This window comes from Coregonus clupeaformis, chromosome 8 (assembly GCF_020615455.1).
Source record: "Coregonus clupeaformis isolate EN_2021a chromosome 8, ASM2061545v1, whole genome shotgun sequence".
In the NCBI taxonomy this organism is placed as follows: domain Eukaryota; kingdom Metazoa; phylum Chordata; class Actinopteri; order Salmoniformes; family Salmonidae; genus Coregonus; species Coregonus clupeaformis.
In genome coordinates this window covers 30798085-30821187 of record NC_059199.1, presented here as the reverse complement: position 1 = coordinate 30821187, position 23103 = coordinate 30798085, and the positions used below count along the sequence as shown (strand labels likewise).

General features: G+C 44.7%; 2 protein-coding genes across 2 annotated transcripts in view; one reads left to right on the top strand and one right to left on the bottom strand.

Annotated features, from left to right (window-relative positions):
- LOC121571538 (voltage-dependent calcium channel gamma-6 subunit) overlaps positions 1-13623 on the bottom strand; it is a 44091-nt gene extending 30468 nt beyond the window's left edge. Inside the window, exon 1 of the mRNA XM_041883057.2 lies at positions 13537-13623. The gene's annotated coding sequence lies outside the window, so the exon portion shown is untranslated. The remainder of the gene's footprint in view (positions 1-13536) is intronic.
- LOC123491372 (neuronal pentraxin-2-like) lies at positions 4768-11142 on the top strand. The gene is made up of 4 exons (XM_045221927.1): positions 4768-4828; positions 4972-5222; positions 7805-7984; positions 9006-11142. Exons 2-4 carry the CDS (start codon positions 5022-5024, stop codon positions 9213-9215), a joined length of 591 nt encoding a protein of 196 aa, XP_045077862.1. The 5' UTR covers positions 4768-4828; positions 4972-5021; the 3' UTR covers positions 9216-11142.
- Positions 13624-23103: the final 9480 nt, after the last annotated feature.

Below are 23103 nucleotides of genomic sequence, written 5' to 3'. Positions count from 1 at the left end.
ACTAACGGCTTTGGCTGAGACAAGGTCCTGCGTGTTGGAATACTTCTTGAAGGAATTTACCCTGTTGGACACGGAATTTGGGACTGTTTTGCCATGTGTAAAATCAGATTGCCATCCGCACCAAATGACCTCTACTCGTGGTATACATCACACCAAAAATAAAGCGTGGAAGGACACTCTCCCTTGACAGGAGAGAAGATGGCCAACAACGCCATCCCACCCCTGATGCTTTTGCCTACAGGGCAAATGTGTTGGAGCGGAGTACTTCCAGGTTTCATCCTACCCTCTTTCCCAATTTTTTCTCTACTCTTTTATACTCTCATATCTTCCTCAATGGCTCTTGTTAGTGTGCCGGGATTAGACTATGACTATGGAGCCCAGCCCAAGTTTGTTTGCACCCCGATTCCAGCGGAAGCAGACCCCAGCTGCTTCACACCAGGTGGGGCAGCACATGGACCTGTCCACGACAGACCCAGCAGTAATGGGCATCATGGACCTGCTGCAGGGGCGCCCAATGGTAACGGCAGGAGGTCAATGGGGATAGGAATATCAGATGAGGCCAAATCCACCATCCTGCACCTTCGCGAGAGCCTGGTGCGGCAAAAAGAGACCATCTTAGACCAGCGGGAGACGATCAGGGAACTGACTGCCAAGCTGACCCTCTGTGAGGGCTTTGGCCGGGGGATGGGTCATCATGATGACCATCACGACGACCACCATGGACCCCCGCGTCACAACACCCATCACCCGAGCTCGCACCACTCCTACCATGATGCTAACCACCACGGGAACCCACACTACCCACTGAACAATGGGCATCGATCGGACCCACACCACCGAGGGAAGGACAACTCTGGGAGCAAGCATGGGGCCTTCTCCCCTGAGCAGACTAGGAAAACACTACAGACACTCAAGGAGAGGCTGGAGAACTTGCAGGTGAGTGGGAACAACAACAAAGGATGAGTAGGAAAAGGGATAGGAAGCTTATTTGCCCTTTGTGTGAATTTAAGTTATCTTATGCGTCACTATGGGGTACTGTTTGTCTCGCTACTGACCTGAAATGAAGCACGACAAAGGGTGTTCCGGCTTTCTCTCATGCTGTGAGGATAATCAGTGGCCTACAGCCCAAGCTCCATCCATGTGCATGCGTAGGAAGAACTAAGTTGATTAGTTAACTATCCTGACTCTCACCCTAGAGGATATATTGCACTGATCCCATTGGAATTTATGAAGCCTAGGAGAAGGTCCTGTTGAGTGATTGTATGACATATGACCATTGACACTAACAATGAACTGAACACCGTTTTTTTTTTCTTCTTAATTTTCCCATGCATTAAGGAAGTTCCTGTATATACAAAATCCAACTTAATTGACCAACATTTTTGGGATTCTGAAAGATTATTTTTTGGTTCTAATTGATTCTGTTTCTCACCATGAACCATCTGTGTTATCAATTTGCTTAAAGTGATTATAGCACTCTATAATGAATTGTAAGACTTGCTATAAGACTTGCTATAGGCGTATATCCTATACAAGCACTACTAACACCAACACTTGTGGTTCATCGAAAGTAAAGCCCAACCGATATGTATTTTTTGGGTCCGATAACGATTCTGATTTTTTTGTGTGACAAAACTTACTGATGCCGATTTAGTGTTTTACAGCAGGGAAATCTTCCACACCAAGTTCTCTTAAATTGCCATCCAAAATATTAATTGTCCAAGAAATTTGCTTCAAATGTTGATTTCTTACATTGTGATAATAATGAAAATGAGAATGGGCGCTAGTGTTCAGATAAGCATGAGATTCACTTTTTTTCCATTCCATTTATTGAATATCGGTTATTAGTAGAATTATCGGCCGATATATCGGTAAAAGGCCAATATCGGCCGATAATATAGATGAAACAATATACAGTACCAGTCAAAAGTTTGGACACACCTACTCATTCAAGGGTTTTTCTTTATTTTTACTATTCTCTACATTGTAGAATAATAGTGAAGACATCAAAACTATGAAATAACACATATGGAATCATGTAGTAACCAAAAAAGTGTTAAACAAATCAAATATATTTTATATTTCAGATTCTTCAAATAGCCACCCTTTGCCTTGGTGACAGCTTTGCACACTCTTGGCATTCTCTCAACCAGCTTCACCTGGAATGCTTTTCTAACAGTCTTGAAGGAGTTCCCACATATGCTGAGCACTTGTTGGCTGCTTTTCCCTTCACTCTGCGGTCCGACTCATCCCAAACCATCTCAATTGGGTTGAGGTCGGGTGATTGTGGAGGCCAGGTCTTCTGATGCAGCACTCCTTCACTCTCTTTGATGGCGTATCGCTGCAGAATGCTGTGGTAGCCATGCTGGTTAAGTGTGCCTTGAATTCTAAATAAATCACTGACAGTGTCACCAGCAAAGCACTCCCACATCATAACACCTCCTCCTCCATGCTTTACGGTGGGAAATACACATGCGGATATCATCCGTTCACCCACACCGCGTCTCACAAAGACACGGCGGTTGGAACCAAAAATCTCCAAATTTGGACTCCAGACCAAAGGACACATTTCCACTGGTCTAATGTCCATTGCTCATGTTTCTTGGCCCAAGAAAGTATCTTCTTCTTATTGGTGTCCTTTAGTAGTGGTTTCTTTGCAGCAATTCAACCATGAAGGCCTGATTCACACAGTCTCCTCTGAACAGTTGATGTTGAGATGTGTCGGTTACTTGAACTCCGTGAAGCATTTCTTTTTGAGCTGCAATTTCTGAGGCCGGTAACTCTAATGAACTTATCCTCTGTAGAAGAGGTAACTCTGGGTCTTACATTCCTGTGGCGGTCCTCATGAGAGCCAGTTTCATCATAGCGCTTGATGGTTTTTGAGACTACACTTGAAGAAACTTTCAAAGTTCTTGAAATGTTCCGTATTGACTGACCTTCATGTCTTAAAGTAATGATGGACTGTTGTTTCTCTTTGCTTATTTGAGCTGTTCTTGCCATAATATGGACTTGGTCTTTTACCAAATAGGGCTATCTTCTGTATACCCCCCCTACCTTGTCACTGATTGGCTCAAATGCATTAAGAAGGAAATAAATTCCACAAATTAACTTTTAAGAAGGCACACCTGTTAATTGAAATGCATTCCAGGTGACTACCTCATGAAGCTGGTTGAGAGAATGCCAAGAGTGTGCAAAGCTGTCATCAAGGCAAAGGGTGGCTATTTGAAGAATCTGAAATATAAAATATATTTTTATTTGTTAAACACTTTTTTGGTTACTACATGATTCCATATGTGTTATTTCATAGTTTTGATGTCTTCACTATTATTCTACAATGTAAAAATTAGTAAAAAATAAAGAAAAACCCTTGAATGAGTAGGTGTGTCCAAACTTTTGACTGGTAGTGTATATCGGTCAGGCTCTAAAAATAAAAGTGTTACCAAAAAACCTTGCTATAAGACAACTTAGAGGCCTATAGCCTATACAAGCATTAATAACACTTATTAACACTGGTGGTCCATAGAAAGTGTTACCAAAAATCCTCTGTCTTGAGGGTGTTAGACAAAGACAGTACAGCTGAGATTGGAGTTCCGTCACCTAACAGGATGTCTATGCCACAAACCGATGTCTAAGCATTGCAGGGTGGTAGCCACCTTCAATGCCAATTAGCATCATCCATTGTGACGAGCTAATAATCTGGGTGAGCTGTGGCAATGGGTAAAGCCGGATTTGATCAGAGACACTGACAGAAGTAGATGGAGGAAAGGAAGGAAGTTGACAGGAAGGTAGGGGCCGCCTTTAAATGTCTTTATCCCAACCAAATTATTTTTTATCTGCCCACTTTAAGAGATTAGGGGTAGCACAATATGACCGAAGTAAGCAACCCAGAATGGGCTAAAGTAGAAGAGGTGTCTTTAAAACAAAACATGAATTTGAGCATCCTTGAAAAAATACTTTTTTCAGCTCTTTAAAAGTCCTATTATGGAAATAAATTCCAACTGATATTCTAGTTTGCTCCACTAAGTTTTAATAACCAAGCACATGGACTAATAAGGTACGCAAACATTTCCTATAATAACTATGAATAATTGTCTCTTTCTCCAGGCCAGGAATTCCTCCAGCTCCTACTCAAGCTCACTGAGAGACCTCCTGCAACGCAAAATCAATGCACTTGAGAAGCAGCTCAACAATCACTACGGTGGGCATCATGATCATGATCACCATGATGACCACCACGATGACCACCATGACGACCACCACGATGACCATCATGACGACCACCACGATGACCACCACGATGACCACCATGGACCCGGTCACCACGACGACCACCATGATGATCGACACGATGACCACCATGTACCCAGTCACCACGACGATCACCGTGATGACCACCACGACACCCACACCCCCACCCCCACCCGCCACAACAACCGCCACAACAACCGTCAAAACAGTCACCATGACGAACATCACTATGACCGACACTATGACCGCCATTATGATCGTAGCCATGGCCGTCATGACACCCACCATAACGACCACAATGACAATCACCATGATGACCATCATGACGACCGTAATGGCGAACACCATGACGACCATCATGATGATCACCATGACGACCACCACGATCTTCACGATGACCACCATGATGACCACCATGGAAATGGTCACCATGACGATGGTCACCATGGCAATGACGACCATGGCCATCATCCTCGTCCATCCTATAACAGCAAGCCGCCGGCTCCAAGACCTCTTGGCCGTGGACACAACAAGCTTGAAACTGTGCTCAGCCACCTTAACCACAGGAACACTGACCCTGGTATTGAAACTCTGATAATAACCCACTTTGATACTGTATACTATTTTCCAAGTTATATCATGCATTCCCAGTTGAATTTGCAGGTACAGATATTCAGTATCAGCTGTTCATTGCTCATATTTTGTTGTTTTGTATCCCAACAGGTACCCGGAAAAAGCCAAAGAGTCCAGATGCTTTCCAGATTGGCTTCCCTATGCGCACTAACTACATGTATGGAAGGATAAAGAGGACCCTACTCAACGAAATCTTCGCCCTCAGCGTCTGCCTCTGGATAAAAGGGGGATCAGGGCCTGGCCTCGGCACGCCCTTCTCCTACTCTGTACCGGGACAGGCCAATGAACTGGTTCTGATCGAATGGGGCAACAACCCCATGGAACTACTGGTCAACGACAAGGTAAGAGCATGATTTATTATTTTGCGTAGTTTCACCTAGTGACCAATTTGCAAAGATATATATTATTTTCCCTCACTTTTTACACACATACACTCTTCTACTATAAGGTTTCCTACTGTGATGTGTCAGACATACAGTGCCTTCAGAAAATATTCAGACCCCTTGACTTTTTCCACATTTTGTTACGTTACAGCCTTATTCTAAAATTGTTTAAATAAATACAAATCCTCAGCAATCTACACACAATACCCAATAATAACAAAGCATAAACAGGTTTTTAGAAATGTTTGCAAATGTATAAAAAATTAAAAACAGAAATACCTAATTTACATAAGTATTCAGAAATTGAGCTCAGTTGCATCCTGTTTCCATTGATCATCCTTGAGATGTTTCTACGACTTAATTGGAGTCCACCTGTGGTAAATTCAATTGAATGGACATGATTTGGAAAGGCACACACCTGTCTATATAAAGTCCCACAGTTGACAGTACATGTCAGAGCAAAAACCAAGCCATGAGGTCGAAGGAATTGTCCGTAGAGGTCAGAGACAGGATTGTGTCGAGGCACAGATCTGGGGGTACCAAAACATTTCTGCAGCATTGAAGGTCCCCAAGAACACAGTGGCCTCCATCATTCTTAAATGGAAGAAGTTTGGAACCACCAAGACTCTTCCTAGAGCTGGCCGCCCAGCCAAACTGAGCAGTCGGGGGAGAAGGGCCTTGGTCAAGGAGGTGACCAAGAACCCGATGGTCACTCTGACAGAGCTCTAGAGTTCCTCTGTGGAGATGGGAGAACCTTCCAGAAGGACAACCATCTCTGCAGCACTTCACCAATCAGGCCTTTATGGTAGAGTGGCCAGACGGAAGCCACTCCTCAGTAAAAGGCACATGAAAGCCCGCTTGGAGTTTGCCAAAAGGCACCTAAAGACTCTCAGACCATGAGAAACAAGATTCTCTAGTCTGATGAAACCAAGATTGAACTCTTTTGCCTGAATGCCAAGCGCCACGTCTGGAGGAAACCTGGCACCATCCCTACGGTGAAGCATGGTGGTGGCAGCATCATGCTGTGGGGATGTTTTTCAGTGGCAGGGACTGGGACACTAGTCAGGATCGAGGCAAAGATGAACGGAGCAAAGTACAGAGAGATCCTTGATGAAAACCTGCTCCAGAGTGCTCAGGACCTCAGACTGGGGTGAAGGTTCACCTTCCAACAGGACAACAACCCTAAGCACACAGCCAAGACAACGCAAGAGTGGCTTCGGGACAAGTCTCTGAATGTCCTTGAGTGGCCCAGCCAGAGTTCGGACTTGAACCCAATTGAACATCTCTGGAGAGACCTGAAAATAGCTGTGCAGCAACGCTCCCCATCCAACCTGACAGAGCTTGAAAGGATCTGCAGAGAAGAATGGGAGAAACTCTCCAAATACAGGTTTGCCAAGCTTGTAGCGTCATACCCAAGAAGACTCGAGGCTGTAATCGCTGCCAAAGGTGCTTCAACAAAGTACTGAGTAAAGGGTCTGAATACTTATGTAAATGTGATATTTCAGTTGTTTATTTTTAATAAATTTGCAACAATTTCTAAACCTATCAGTCAGTTGCCCCATTGGCAGCACAAGTGGAAAATCAGTCACCTCAAGGCAAGCAAGCTCACACCTCAGTGTCAGGTGACTCCATTCTCATCCAATCAGGCACCAGAATTCAATGTATCTCCTGTCCTCAAGGAGCATGGCAGGAGGCAGTTACAGTTCAGCTGCAGCCTGCTCTCACCCCCTGAGAGACAGTGGCCCTGTCCTCATCTATCATCCTCCCTAATGGCATAAGACCACAGCTTACCTAGCACAGTCATTCGAAGAGGCGTCTAATGACAGGGTGGAGGTGAGGATAAACACATGGTCTGGGCCCATACCTCAGCATGAGGCAGGGTTTCCCGCAGACGAGGGGATCTTTTTTTTATTCTTTTATTATTTAACTAGGCAAGTCAGTTAAGAACAAATTCTTATTTACAATGACAGCTTACCCCAGCCAAACCCGGACAACGTTGGGCCAATTGTGCGCCGCCCTATGGGACTCCCAATCACGGCCGGATTGTGATACAGCCTGGAATCGAACTAGGGTCTGTAGTGACGCCTCTAGCACTGAGATGCAATGCCTTAGACCGCTGCGCCACTCGGGAATTTGGTGGTGCAACCTGGGAGATGCCTAGCTATGGCACCCGAAGGATATGTTGTTATGAACTGACACAAAAGAAAGCACACTACATGAAATGCGATGGCCATTTGTACCTGTTCAAAAAACCTGACAAATCTTTCACGAAATATAATTCAAAAAAATGACAACATGTGTTTAATTTACCTTCTGAAGGTGTAATTTTTCTAAATGCCCAAGACAATGACACTAATACCCTGTTCTGTGACAGTCAATTAACCTGGTAATAATCTCTCTTTCTCCGAACAGGCAGTGACCTTGCCCTTTTTACTCATGGAAATCTTTTGTTTAGACTCTTTGGATTGAGCCAATCAATCAATCAATCAGCCAATCATGCAATTAGTTAATCGAGCCATTGCCTCTATTTCCCTGCACAGGCAGTGACATTGCCCATGGCAATGACGGATGGGAAGTGGCACCATCTGTGTGTGACATGGTCGACACACAATGGGCATTGGGAGGCCTTCCAGGACGGCGTAAAAAGGGGATCTGGAGAGAATCTATCTGCATGGCATCCCATCAAGCCTGGTGGAGTCTTTATTCTGGGCCAGGAACAGGTACAACTATATGTTTCCTTTCTATGAATTTGCATACTCAAAGTTCTGAAGAACATATAAAAGCTGGGATAGGAACCGGAAATTACTTGTCACACTTACAGTGTGTGTTTGCTGATTTTAGGCTTTGTAGAACACAAAAAGCTGTTAATACAATCGTTAAAGCTGATTATCATCTAGTTGTGTCCTGAGAAGACACAGGCTATTGCCAAAAACTAAGCTTGGAAATCAGTGCATTGGTGACTGTGATATGTGGTTGTCTCACTTAGCTTTCTTAAGATGAATGCACTAACTAAGTCGCACTAGACAAGAGCGTCCAGCAGGTCTCATAGACTAGACGTAACATAGTAAATGTAAATCTGAGAGACTGATATTAGTATGATATGTTACATTTGGTATGGTTACATAAGACAGAAGGTTACTTAAGGCAAAAAACGAAAGTAGGTTGGGTGGGCATATAACGCGAACATTGCGTGTTCAAATCTTATAATGGACAACTTTAGCATTTTAGCGAATTAGCAATTTTGCAACTACTTACATATAACGCAAACGTCTAGCAACCCAAAGGTTGCGTGTTCAAATCTTATAATAGACAATTTTTGCATTTTAGCTAATTAACAATTTTGCAACTACTTACATATAACGCGAACGTCTAGCAACCCAAAGGTTGCGTGTTCAAATCTTATAATGGACAACTTTAGCATTTTAGCTAATTAGCAATTTTGCAACTACTTACTACTTTTTTGCTACTTAGCATGTTAGTTAACCTTCCCCCTAACCCTAACCTTAACATGAGACTAGGTCATGAGATGGTTTAAGTACAAAGGTTGATTGATCTGAACTGCCTAGTTTTAGAACGTTGTTGGCAACTAACCAACCTTGTTTTAAAGGAAAAAAAGGTGGAAAACTCAAAGACAAATCTGTTTAAATAATTGTGTCTTGTTCGTTAATTGTGGGACAGATAGTACTTGTACATGTTTTGTGGTCCTTTATTCTTAATAATAACGCTGTGCTTTCCTAACAGGACACCCTAGGTGGCCAATTTGACGCCACCCAGTCCTTCGTGGGCGAGATGTCAGACCTCCAGTTGTGGTCCCGCGTTCTCACGCCCAATGAAATCTACAGCCAGGCTTCCTGCGGAGGTCACCTGGCCGGTGACCTCATCTCCTGGACAGAGGCAGTGGTCGAGCTTCACGGTGGGGTCACCAAATATCCCTTCGACCCCTGCCACTAAGCACTATCCCATTCTGCCTCATCAAAATGTCTGATCACCAAGCCCCTGATGTCAGTCAACCAGCTGTCTGGTGTGGCAGCAGGGCTCTGTGTGCTACGCTGCAGAGACATGACAGGCCCTTAGTAACAAACTAGGCTGGCCCTTTGCAACAAGAATGAGCCATCCTGCTATTTTTGCCATCCATTTCCTCTCTGTTCTGCCTTCCTCGCTGGGCCGAGGAACTGGGAGAACTTTAAAAGAGCAAAGGCTGGATTTAACCGAATGGTCATGACTACTGCTGCTCCTGAGATCCAATACAGGTAATAGGATTCCCTGTCTCTAAATGGGTCCATCTATGTATGCCCCGGCCTTAGCAAAGCTCTTTATCAGTCAGGTGTTCAAAGAATCAAAGCATTTTGCTGGGACATATTATGCCGGGATATGGTTCTCAAAATCATAATACTCCAGATGTTATTTGTTCGTCTTTCTGTTTTTGACTGGTGATTAATGACGATACCAGTGATGAAAAGGGAAGCACTGAGGTAGAATGCTCATAAACCAACTGTGGACAGTATGGAATGAGCAAACTAAAGGCACTCAAAACAGAGCCATGCAGATTGCAAGTGTATGAGTTAGAAGACATTGATAAAGATTGGATGATTGGAAGTGATGAATGTGAGGTATTACATTGCATTTTTTGTATATGAAGATGGAGGAGCTCATCTAGGGCTTTTGTTTTTTAGGCTTTTAGCCTGTCCCAATTCTACTTTGCCCACAGAGATTTTAGAGGCCTATTTTCTACTACTGTGTTGTACACACATGCAACTGATCAACATTCCACTGGATTTTTCACAGGAATTTAGCTCTACAAATAGCTGATGGTGCTCTGCTTTTGGTTAAAGGAGTTTGCTTTGTCTATTTGTGAAAACATTGTACACCTATGTGTAAAAAAAAAGAAAAAGGGATGTTTTGTAAGCTGGAATGTCTGTTTTAACACAGCGAAGCTTTTGGGTTTGGTTTCGATTTGTATTTCTATCAGTGTGTCTAAAATGGCTGCCAGGTTTGATGTAACAGCAGAGTTGACATTGTCAAGTCTGACTTGCAGCCTGCATAAATACAGGTTAACTGGCTGTCAAGAGATCTACGGTGATGCTGACATCTCCATGGTAACTTATGGCTTACAGTGGGATTTACCTGTCAAGTAGAGCTCTGATCCAGATCCAGACTATTTCCGTACTGTCAGTAGCATACACATGCTCTCAAATAGGCTACATTCACACATGCACGCACATGCACTCAAAACAGCTTGGAAACAAAAATGTAATGCTATAATGTTCTAAAATGCTTATATTCACTGTCAACTTAATCTGTTGTTTTTTTATTAGTTGGGTCCTGTGTTTTTAATCCATGTAAAATGCTTATACAAATCTGAAAAATATAGCCTATGTCTTGAATATGAACTGTGAAATTACATAAACAAATACAAACCATTTCATTTTTGATAAATATAACTAATTGTACACAACACATCCTTTCCTTATCTATCCTTTCACTGTATATGGCCATCCCTTTTCTGTCTGTAAAGCATACAAATGAGGAATGTATTTTATTTTATTTGTTTACTTACCCCCATTTCACTGTATTAAGTTCGGACTGTCTATCGTCTCATTGTTTCACATGAACACTGATCGTAAAAAAGCACAGATAAAACAATGAGACAGATATTTCACCAGATGTATAAATGTGAAGCATCCGGTTGGTGTTTCCACTCACTACCAAATATGGTGATGAGAGGAAGCCCAGTGGCTGGCATTGGGAGAAGATGGAGCGAGATGGATTTTGGCCGGCATTCTGCAAATTCTTTCCTCGATAAAACATTTTATCTCAATACAGTTTTCAGTTTCCAAAACTAGAATCTGTAACAAACAGAGTGGACAACGTCTTGTAAACTTTACCCTTTGCCAAAGTTTCAAAAAATGGTGTTGTTTAGAAGGAGTGCAAGGGCGAATTGAGTTCTTGCACACACACACTTCACAAAGTAGGCGTTCCCTAATGGAAATATGCAAATAAATGCTAGAACGCGCCAATAGGATCTCACTAGCTCGTGCTTGGCTCTGCCCACCTTCTTACTTGTTCTGCCCACTATGATTATTTTGCTCCCATTGAAAATGAAAGGCTCTGGTCTATCTTGGGTTAGTTATAAAAATCTTTGGTAAAAGGGTCATCTGTTGTTGCCATGGTGATAGTACAGAACTTGGCTGGACATAGCCCCTGGTTGCTAATAATCATTACAACCATTACAGTACACAACCATTACAGTATGTTTGTAACTATTTGTTAATGCACCTTTGTGAGAGGACATAGTGGTCTGGATTGTTTGATAAGAGTTTATAATGCCAAGATGAGTATTAAAAACCCCAATGCTCCAATTTATTTTCCTGATAGTGGGCTAAATGTATGTAACGTTTCACAACATTTTGGGTGTATGTTTCTCATTCGTTACATATAAACAATATTATTGATTAATGAATGCTAATACAACTGGATAATATTCAGATTAAACATAGTATTGAATGCAGTTTCACCGTCAGAATCTATGTTGCTTCCATAAAGTTTGTATAATCTCGCCTTTGGTATACATTTTAATCTGTATGTAAAGAAACACTCAATAGATTCGTTATTCTTGTCTGTAAATATTGAACAACCTTTTATTTATTCATTTCTCTGTATTTGGTCAAAAGTCCCTTTCCTGTGTATGTAAGCCAAAATTGTAAGATTAATCGTACAACTTAAACAAGGAATAAATGCACTTACTCTGTTAAATATTATTGATTATTTCATGAACGGATATTTCATGTAATTTCTTTCATTGGTGGTCAGTGTTACCCTACAAAGACTGGTGTTGGTCCAAGCTTTTGCTCCAGTCAAGCAGTAACACTCCTAATTAAAGCATTGAATGAAGACTGTTCATGTTTGTAAGCAAATGTGTTATTGCTTGGATGGAGCAAAAGCTTGCACCCACACCAGCCATCGCAGGGTAAGATTTCCCAACATGGAGCATACTGTGAAGGGCAGCTACTGCTATTTTGCTTACACCTAACCAGTCCCTTTACAGATCTGTAAACACCAAAGAGGTAAAGGATGGGGGCTACATACAAAGGAAGCAGCGGCATGACTCATGATGATTATTCTTCGTTGAGTCCACCTTGTTTGCCACAAGAGGGTGTTAGTTGCCTTTGGAGGGTGTTCTGTATGTTCAGTAGCCTATATCATCATGACGGCTTAAAGACCCAATACAAGTCAAAGTCAGAATGCTGCAGCTTTGTTTTGTATGCTTTAAAGCGGCAATCAGCAGTTGAAACAATAACAACAATCATATATCATATATTATCTACCAGATTAGAAGAACAAAGTATAATACGAAATACATTTGCTTTTGGCAAAGCTTGGGCACAATATAGGCTAGGTTTGGAATAGGCAACAGCAATAGCAATGCTACAGGTCCTAATCCTTTTAAGGATACAGCTGTAGCCTATATTAACTCACAATATTAACTTAGCCTTGGATCTGTACAGTATGTTGTTTTTGTTGTATAGCACTTTCAAACCCCCAGGAATTTTGTATACCTTGATATTTGCATGTGTTGAGAACAGAGCTGATAAGCGTGCAGGGGGTGCGTGCAGTTGGAAGAATTCAAATCCTGTGGCTGCCGGTCTTAAAATAATAATAATACATCTTAAATGACTGGTGATTGATTATCAGTTGCCAAAACAAGACTCTCACACAGCCTACAAATGGGTCCGCTTAAAAGCATAACATAGCACCTAAATCGCATCGGTTGAAACAGATATGATCATGGATTATTGAGGAGAAGGGGATAAGGGGAATGTCTGGCAACACTGTAGGTGTCAAAGCATAGATAAGCACTGCATTTTAAAACAATAGCAGTTGTTATCTAAGCACAGAGGGCATTTGAATAGAAGTCTTGGGGTTGTACATTGCGTTCTGTTATGGCCTACATACTGTATGCTGACATCTTTATTCTGGGTGCCATGTTGAATTGGTCTGACCAAGACAACACTTACAGACTAGGGCCAGGTTTCCCAAAAACATCTTAAGGCTACGTTCATCGTTAGAACCATAGGATCCTAAGATGCTTTTGGGAAACCGGGCCCTGGAGAACCACAGATATTCACCAGAAATGTCAACACAAGCTACATAAAGCTCTTACAAGTTGTCCACAAACACAATAGAATAAGGGTATTTGACCATAATCTAAACTTCTCCGGCCTGACAGGTTTTGCTATCAAATGTACTTTGCATGAAGCTAAGGGTGACATACCGTCTCAACGCTCATTTGTGAGGTGGAACTCAGGAGAGCTGGATCTATTCTCCGTCTCCAGCAGTCTCCTATTGCTCTGGGGGAATGGGACTCATAAGACCAGGGGAGAATTGGGGCGTCTGGACCGGGCCTGCTACATCCTAAAAAGACAGAGGGGTCAACAGGGAGAGGTGATGCCATTATCACAAAATTATAGCACATTTTATCCAAAGAAAAAAGCTCAAGAGCAAGTTCAGATTATTGCATGTTTGATGTCTAAAAAACATAATGCTATACTTTTTAGTGTGCATCATGTTTATACTGACATTACTGTATTAATCAAATTGATTTATAAAGCCCTTTTTACATCAGCAGATGTCACAAAGTGCTATACAGAAACCCAGCCTAAAGCCCCAAACAACAAGCAATGCAGATGTAGAAGCACGGTGGCTAGAAAAAACTCCCTAGAAAGGCAGGAACCTAGGAAGAAACCTAGAGAGGAAGCAGGCTCTGAGGGGTGGCCAGTCCACTTCTGGCTATGCCGGGTGGAGATTATAAGAGTACATGGCCATTTAAGGCCAGATTTTTCTTCAAGATGTTCAAACATTCATAGATACCAGCAGGGTCAAATAATAATCACAGTGGTTGTAGAGGGTGCAACAGGTCAGTACCTCAGGAGTAAATGTCAGTTGGCTTTTCAAAGCCGAGCATTCAGAGGTCGAGACAGCAGGTGCGGTAGAGAGAGCGATAGAGTCGAAAACAGCAGGTCCGGGACAAGGTAGCACTTCCGGTGAACAGGTCAGGGTTCCCTAACCGCAGGCAGAACAGTTGAAACTGGAGCAGCAGCATGACCAGGTGGACTGGGGACAGCCAGGAGTCATCAGGCCACGTATTCCTGAGGCATGATCCTAGGGCTCAGGTCCTCCGGGAGGGGAGGGAGAGAGAGAGAATTAGAGGGAGCGTACTTAAATTCACACAGAACACCAGATAAGACAGGAGAATTTCACCAGATATAACAGACTGACCCTAGCCCCCCGGCACATAGACTATTGCAGCATAGATACTGGAGACTGGAGACTAAGACAGGGGTGGGTCGGGTGCCAACCAGGCAGGATATAACCCCACCCACTTTGCCAAAGCGCAGCCCCCACACCACTAGAGACATATCAACAGACCACCAACTTACTACCCAGAGACAAGGCTGAGTATAGCCCACAAAGATTTCCTCCACCGCACAAGCCTGAGGGGGCCCAAATCCTGACAGGAAGATCACGTCTGTGACTCAACCCACTCAAGTGCCGCACCTCTCCTAGGGACGGCATGGAAGAGCACTAGTAAGCCAGTGACTCAGCCCCCGTAATAGGGTCAGAGGCAGAGAATCCCAGTGGAGAGAGGGGAGCCGGCCAGGCAGAGACAGCAAGGGCAGTTCGTCGCTCCAGTGTCTTGACGTTCACCTTCCCACCCCTGGGCCAGACTAAACTCAATCATAGGACCAACTGAAGAGATGAGTCTTCAGTAAAGACTTTAAGGTTGAGACCGAGTCTGCGTCTCTCACATGGATAGGCAGACCATTCCATAAAAATTGAGCTCTATAGGAGAAAGCCCTGCCTCCAGCTGTTTGCTTAGAAATTCTAGGGACAATAAGGAGGCCTGAGTCTTGTGACCGAAGCGTACGTGTAGGTATGTACGGCAGAACCAAATCAGAGAGGTAGGTAGGAGCAAGCCCATGTAATGCTTTGTAGGTTAGCAGTAAAACCTTGAAATCAGCCCTAGCCTTAACAGGAAGCCAATGTAGAGAGGCTAGCACTGGAGTAATATGATCACATTTTGGGGTTCTAGTCAGGATTCTAGCAGCCGTGTTTAGCACTAACTGAAGTTTATTTAGTGCTTTATCCGGGTAGCCGGAGAGTAGAGCAGTCTAATCTAGAAGTGACAAAAGCATGGATTAGCTTTTCTGCATCCTTTTTGGACAAAAAGTTTCTGATTTTTGCAATGTTACGAAGATGGAAAAAAGCTGTCCTTGAAATATTCTTGATATATTTGTCAAAGAGAGCTCAGGGTCCAGAGTAACGCTGAGATACTTCAGTTTTATTTGAGACGACTGTACAACCATCAAGATTAATTGTCAGATCCAACAGCAGATCTTTGTTTCTTGGGACCTAGAACTAGCATCTCTGTTTTGTCTGAGTTTAAAAGTTTTAAAAAATTGCCGCCATCCACTTCCTTATGTATGAAACACAGGCTTCCAGGGTAGGCAATTTTGGGGCTTCACAATGTTTCATTGAAATGTATAGTTGTGGGTCGTCCGCATAGCAGTGAAATTTGACATTGTGTTTCTGAATGACATCACCAAGAGGTAGAATATATAGTGAATACAATAGTGGTCCTAAAACGGAACCTTGAGGAACGCCGAAACTTACAATTGATTTGTCAGGGGAAAAACCATCCACAGAGATGAACTGATAATTTACCGACAGATAAGATCTAAACCAGGCAAGAACTTGTCCGTGTAGACCAATTAGGGTTTCTAATCTCTCCAAAAGAGAGAATGTGGTGACAAAAGCAGCACTAAGGTCTAGGAGCACGAGGACAGATGCAGAGCCTTGGTCATTAAAAAGGTAATTTACCACCTTCACGAGTGCAGTCTCAGTGCTATGATGGGGTCTAAAACCAGACTGAAGCATTTTGTATACAGTATTTGTCTTCAGGAAGGCAGTGAGTTGCTGCGCAACAGCTTTTAAAAAAATGTTTGAGAGAAATGGGAGATTCGATATAGGCCGATCGTTTTTTAAATTTTCCGGTTCAAGGTTTGGCTTTTTCAAGAGAGGCTTTATTACTGCCACTTTTAGTGAGTTTGGTACACATCCGGCCATTTATTATGTTCAACATAGGAGGGCCAAGCACAGGAAGTAGCTCTTTCAGTAGTTTAGTTGGAATAGGGTCCAGTATGCAGCTGGAAGGTTTAGAGGCCATGACTATTTTCATGAACGTGTCAAGAGGATACAGGATTAAAAATCTTGAGTGTCTCCATTGATCCTAGGTCCTGGCAGTTCTGTGCAGACTCAGGACAACTGAGCTTTGGAGAAATAGGCAGATTCAAAGTGGAGTCCGTAATTTGCTTTCTAATGATCATGATCTTTTCATCGAAGAAGTTCATGAATTCATCACTGCTGAAGTGAAAGCTATCCTCTCTTGTTGAATGCTTCTTTTTAGTTAGCTTTGCAACAGTATCATAAATACATTTTGCATTGTTCTTATTCTCCTCAATTAGGTTGGAGAAATAGGATGATCGAGCAGCAGTGAGGGCTCTTCGATATTGCACGGTACTGTCTTTCCAAGCTAGTCGGAAGACTTCCAGTTTGGCGGAGCACCATTTCCGTTCCAGTTTTCTGGAAGCTTGCTTCAGGGCTCGGGTATTTTCTGTATACCAGGGAGAAAATGTCTTGTGACAAATGTTTTTTGTTTTTAGGGGTGCGACTGCATCTAGGGTATTACGCAAGGTTACATTAAGATCCTCAGTTAGGTGGTTAACCAATTTTTGTACTCCAACCTCCTTGGTAGGAGTCTGGAAGGGCATCTTTGGGTTGTCTGAGAATTTATAGCACGGCTTTTGATGATTCTTTGTTTGGGTCTGAGCAGATTGTTTGTTGCGATTGCAAACATAATAAAATGGTGGTCCGATAGCCCAGGATTATGAGGAAAAACATTTAGATCCACAATATTTATTCCATGGGACAAAACTAGATCCAGGGTATGAATGTGGCAATGAGTAGGTCCGGAGACATGTTAGACAAAACCCACTGAATCGATGATGGCTCCGAAAGCCTTTGGAGTGGGTCTGTGGACTTTTCCATGTGAATATTAAAGTCACCAAAAATGTGAATATTATCTGCCATGACATCAAGGTCCGATAGAAATTCAGGGAACTCCGTGAGGAACGCTGTATACGGCCCAGGAGGCCTGTAAACAGTAGCTATAAAAAGTGATTGAGTAGGCTGCATAGATTTCATGACTGGAAGCTCAAAAGGCGAAAACACAGTCATTTCTGAGGGGGGAATTGAAATTTGCTGTCATAAATGTTAGCAACACCTCCGCCTTTGCGGGATGCACGGGGGATATGGTCACTAGTGTAACCAGGAGGAGAGGCCTCATTTAACACAGCAAATTCATCAGGCTTGAGCCATGTTTCAGTCAGGCCAATCACATCAAGATTATGCCTTGGAAGTGAGGGATCTAACATTAAGTAACCCTATTTTGAGATGTGAGATATCACAATCTCTTTCAATAATGACAGGAATGGAGGAGATCTTTATTCCGGTGAGATTGCTAAGGCGAACACCGCCATGTTTTGTTTTGCTCAACCTATATCGAGGCACAGACACGGTCTCAATGGGGATAGCTGAGCTGATTACACTGACTGTGCTAGTGGCAGACTCCACTAAGCTGGCAGGCTGGCTAACAGCCTGCTACCTGGCCTGCACCCTATCTCATTGTGGAGCTAGAGGAGTTAGAGCCCTGTCTATGTTCATGTATGTGGCTGAAATATTACCCCCTCTTAGATTGGTGGCATACACAGTACAGACAGTCATCACATTACTTGGCCCTGCTCTGTTTTCTACTGACAATGGCCACACTCCTACAGACCTTCTACTGTGAGTTTCATTAGGTCATCATTTTTAATTAAAACAGATTCAAGGGTCAGAAATAGGAGTTCACTGATTTACAGTGCTATGAAAAAGTATTTGCCCCCTTTCTAATTCTCTACTTTTGCATATTTGTGATACTGAATGTTATCAGATTTTCAACCAAAACCTAATATTAGATAAAGGGAACATAAGTGAACAAATCACACAACAATTACATATTTATTTCATTTATTTCATAAACAAAGTTATGCAACACCCAATTCCCCTGTGTGAAAAAGTCATTGCCCCCTTACACTCAATAACTGGTTGTGCCACCTTTAGCTGCAATGACTCCAACCAAATTGTCACGAAATTCGTATGAGTGAGTAGACCAAGGCGCAGCGTGTGAAACAAACATGACTTTAATTAGTTAAAGTATACCAAAACACGACTCGTGAAGTCCACGGTAAACAAATACCGACACGGAACAAAAACCCACAAACACAAAGTGAAACACAGACAGTTAAATATGGCTCCCAATCAGAGACAACCAGCCGACAGCTGACACTCGTTGCCTCTGATTGGGAGTCACACAGGCAAACATAGAAACAGACAACCTAGAACCCCCAACATAGACATATAACACATAGAATAAACACACCCTGGCTCAACAAATAGAGTCCCAGAGCCAGGATGTGACAGTACCCCCCCCCTAAAGGCGCGGACTGCGACCGCGCCTAAATACGAGCAAAACAGGGGAGGGCTGGGTGGGCATTCCTCCTCGGCGGCGGCTCGGCTCCGGTCTTGCCCACCACCCTCCAACAAACCCCCATAGCGCCCCTGGTCCGGTCTGGCCCCGCTGGCTGGAGCTGGACTGGACGTAGCAGGGCGGTAGGCTTCAGCTCCTTAGTGGAGCAGTTGAGCGGTACCTGAATTGGCACCGATGACCCAGGCACGGGTTGTGCCGGACTGACGACTTCGCACCCTAGGCTTGGTGCGTGGAGCAGCGACGGGCCTTACCAGGCTGACGACTCGCACCCGGGCTTGGTGCGAGTAGCAGGAACGGGCTGAACCAGGCTGACGACTCGCACCCCTGGCTTGGTGCGAGTGGCAGGAACGGGCTGGACCAGGCTGACGACTCGCACCCCTGGCTTGGTGCGAGTGGCAGGAACGGGCTGGACCAGGCTGACGACGCACACCGTAGGCTTGGTGCGTGGAGCAGGGACAGGCCGGGCTGGGCTGGCGACGCACACCGTAGGCTTGGTGCGTGGAGCAGGGACAGGCCGGGCTGGGCTGTCGACGCACACCGTAGGCTTGGTGCGTGGAGCAGGGACAGGCCGGACAGGGCTGGCGACGCACCCCGTAGGCTTGGTGCGTGGAGCAGGGACAGGCCGGGCTGGGCTGACGACGCACACCGTAGGCTTGGTGCGTGGAGCAGGGACAGGCCGGACAGGGCTGGCGACGCACACCGTAGGCTTGGTGCGTGGAGCAGGGACAGGCCGGGCTGGGCTGACGACGCACACCGTAGGCTTGGTGCGTGGAGCAGGGACAGGCCGGACAGGACTGGCGACGCACACCGTAGGCTTGGTGCGTGGAGCAGGGACAGGCCGGGCTGGGCTGACGACGCACACCGTAGGCTTGGTGCGTGGAGCAGGGACAGGCCGGACAGGACTGGCGACGCACACCGTAGGCTTGGTGCGTGGAGCAGGAACAGGCCGGGCTGGGCTGACGACGCACACCGTAGGCTTGGTGCGTGGAGCAGGGACAGGCTGGACAGGACTGGCGACGCAAACCGTAGGCTTGGTGCGTGGAGCAGGAACAGGCCGGGCTGGGCTGGCGACGCACACCGTAGGCTTGGTGCGTGGAGCAGGGACAGGCCGGGCTGGGCTGACGACGCACACCGTAGGCTTGGTGCGTGGAGCAGGAACAGGCCGGACCGTACTGGGAACACACACCACTGGCCTTAAATGGGGATCAGGAATGGGCCGGACCGGACTGGCAATACACCTCAGTACCTCTCGCCATGCCTCTACAACTTCCTTCCCTCCTCTCGCCAATGGCTCCCGTAACCCGGTGGCCTTCTCTCCTCGTCTCCTATTTCGCCCTGTGGCAGCCTCCTGCTGCCCAGTCGCCCATGCCGTGTGCCCCCCCCTAAAAAATTATTGGGGGTGCCTCTCGTCCGTCCGACGATGGCACTGCTGACGCCGCTGCTCCTCTCTCGCCAGGGCCTTAATCCTACCCCAAGGTCCCTTGCCCCCGAGCATGTCCTCCCAGGACCACGATTTGCCCAGCTGGGCCATCGCCAGCCTCTCCATCTCCTTTCCTGGCGCTTCCTCCCATGTCCAGTCTGCCTGCTCCTGGACACGCTGCTTGGTCCTTTTACGGTGGGTTTTTCTGTCACGAAATTCGTATGAGTGAGTAGACCAAGGCGCAGCGTGTGAAACAAACATGACTTTAATTAGTTAAAGTATACCAAAACACGACTCGTGAAGTCCACGGTAAACAAATACCGACACGGAACAAAAACCCACAAACACAAAGTGAAACACAGACAGTTAAATATGGCTCCCAATCAGAGACAACCAGCCGACAGCTGACACTCGTTGCCTCTGATTGGGAGTCACACAGGCAAACATAGAAACAGACAACCTAGAACCCCCAACATAGACATATAACACATAGAATAAACACACCCTGGCTCAACAAATAGAGTCCCAGAGCCAGGGTGTGACACAAATGCTTCCTGTAGTTGTTGATCTGTCTCTCATGTCGCTGTGGAGGAATTTTGGCCCACTCTTCCATGCAGAACTGCTTTGTTATTTGTTCACTTATGTTCCCTTTATCTAATATTAGGTTTTGGTTGAAGATCTGATAACATTCAGTATCACAAATATGCAAAAGTAGAGAAAATTAGAAAGGGGGCAAATACTTTTTCATAGCACTGTACATTGTTATGGAAGGTCAAGACTTGAGGTTTTAACGCTAACTTGACCTTTTCATTATAATTGGCTCTCTATGCTACCTCATCCTCACTTTTTCGTATCCATGGCAATGGGGTCGCGGGGGTCAGACTCAAAGACCTGACTCAGAAGCTGAACACCCTGAACCACTCCTACCTCCTCCTCTTCCGCAAGTACCCAGCACTCAACCTGTACTGTCCCATCACCACAACCAATGGTGCGCACACACATTCAGGTTGCTTTAAGCTGGGACATGGGATGGCCTATTGGAAAAAAATACTCTAATACAATAATCTGTTCAATATATGGGCAGGCAGAGAAAATATAATGATGGATCACCAGGATCAACTTAAAATTCCAAAATGGCTGACAATGACAAGAGTAGTGAAAATTGGGTAGCATCACACTAGGCCTAGGCCTGGCATCATTTACATTTTTGTCATTTAGCAGATGCTCTTATCCAGAGCGACTTACAGTTCATGCATACATGTTTATTTTTAATTTTTTCATACTGGCCCCCCGTGGGAATCAAACCAACAACCCTGGCGTTGCAAGCGCCATGCTCTACCAACTGAGCTACACGTCCTAATAAGACATTTAGTCATCCTAATAAGAGCATTGCTTTAGCTATTATCAGATCAGTCGATGTAGACATGTAACACCATATATAATCCCCACTTGATGGTTTTAAGAGTATTTTTTATTGATATAATTAGGACATATTTTATTTATACAGGTGATCCTACAGAGATTGAAAAAGCTATTTTACATGGGGGACCTGTTTCACCCCTGTTCACCTTTCCCCTATAACTAACTGAGTAACCTCTGGCGTAACCTTCCACCTGTATCACAGAGCGTGAGTGCAGGCAGTGCCCAGAGGGATGGGAGTCTTTTGGGGGAGAGATGCTCCTTCTACACCCAGGACACCCAGGACAGACAGGACTGTATCTCCAGCCGGTACCACTGCCTGTCTGTAGGGGGCAACCTTGTCATGGTGAAGAGTGAGGAGGAGCAAGTATGAGGGAGCCATGAACCCCATCAATGAACCCCATCACCCAATGATACCGATATACACTACGAGTCAAAAGTTTGGACACACCTACTCATTCAAGGGTTTTATGGCAAGAACAGCTCAAATAAGCAAAGAGAAACGACAGTCCATCATTACTTTAAGACATGAAGGTCAGTCAATACGGAAAATGTGCAGTCTCAAAAACCATCAATCGCTATGGTGAAACTGGCTCTCATGAGGACCGCCACAGGAAAGGAAGACCCAGAGTTACCTCTGCTGCAGAGGATACATTCATTAGAGTTACCAGCCTCAGAAATTGCAGCCCAAATAAATGCTTCACAGAGTTCAAGTAACAGACACATCTCAACATCAACTGTTCAGAGGGGACTGTGCGAATCCGGCCTTCATGGTCGAATTGCTGCAAAGAAACCACTACTAAAGGACACCAATAAGAAGAAGAGACTTGCTTGGGCCAAGAAACACGAGCAATGATTTTTGGTTCCAACCGCCGTGTCTTTTTGAGACGCGGTGTGGGTGAACGGATGATCTCCGCATGTGTATTTCCCACTGTAAGCATGGAGGAGGAGGTGTTATGGTGTGGGGGTGCTTTGCTGGTGACACTGTCAGTGATTTATTTAGAATTCAAGGCACACTTAACCAGCATGGCTACCACAGCATTCTGTAGCGATACGCCATCCCATCTGGTTTGGGCTAAGTGGGACTACCATTTGTTTTTCAACAGGACAATGACCCAACAAACCTCCAGGCTGTGTAAAGGCTATTTTAACAAGAAGGAGAGTGATGGAGTACTGCATCAGATGACCTGGCCTCCACAATCCCCCGACCTCAACCCAATTGAGATGGTTTGGGATGAGTCGGTCCGCAGAGTGAAGGAAAAACAGCCAACAAGTGCTCAGCATATGTGGGAACTCCTTCAAGACTGTTGGAAAAGCATTCCAGGTGAAGCTGGTTGAGAGAATGCCAAGAGTGT

Bases quoted from the DNA above. Each gene is read 5' to 3' on its own strand.
- LOC123491372 (XM_045221927.1), top strand. From the start codon at position 5,022: ATGCGCACTAACTACATGTATGGAAGGATAAAGAGGACCCTACTCAAC. The intron at 5,223-7,804 runs GTAAGAGCATGA...TTCCCTGCACAG, and splicing joins AACTACTGGTCAACGACAAG to GCAGTGACATTGCCCATGGC. The intron at 7,985-9,005 runs GTACAACTATAT...CTTTCCTAACAG, and splicing joins TTATTCTGGGCCAGGAACAG to GACACCCTAGGTGGCCAATT.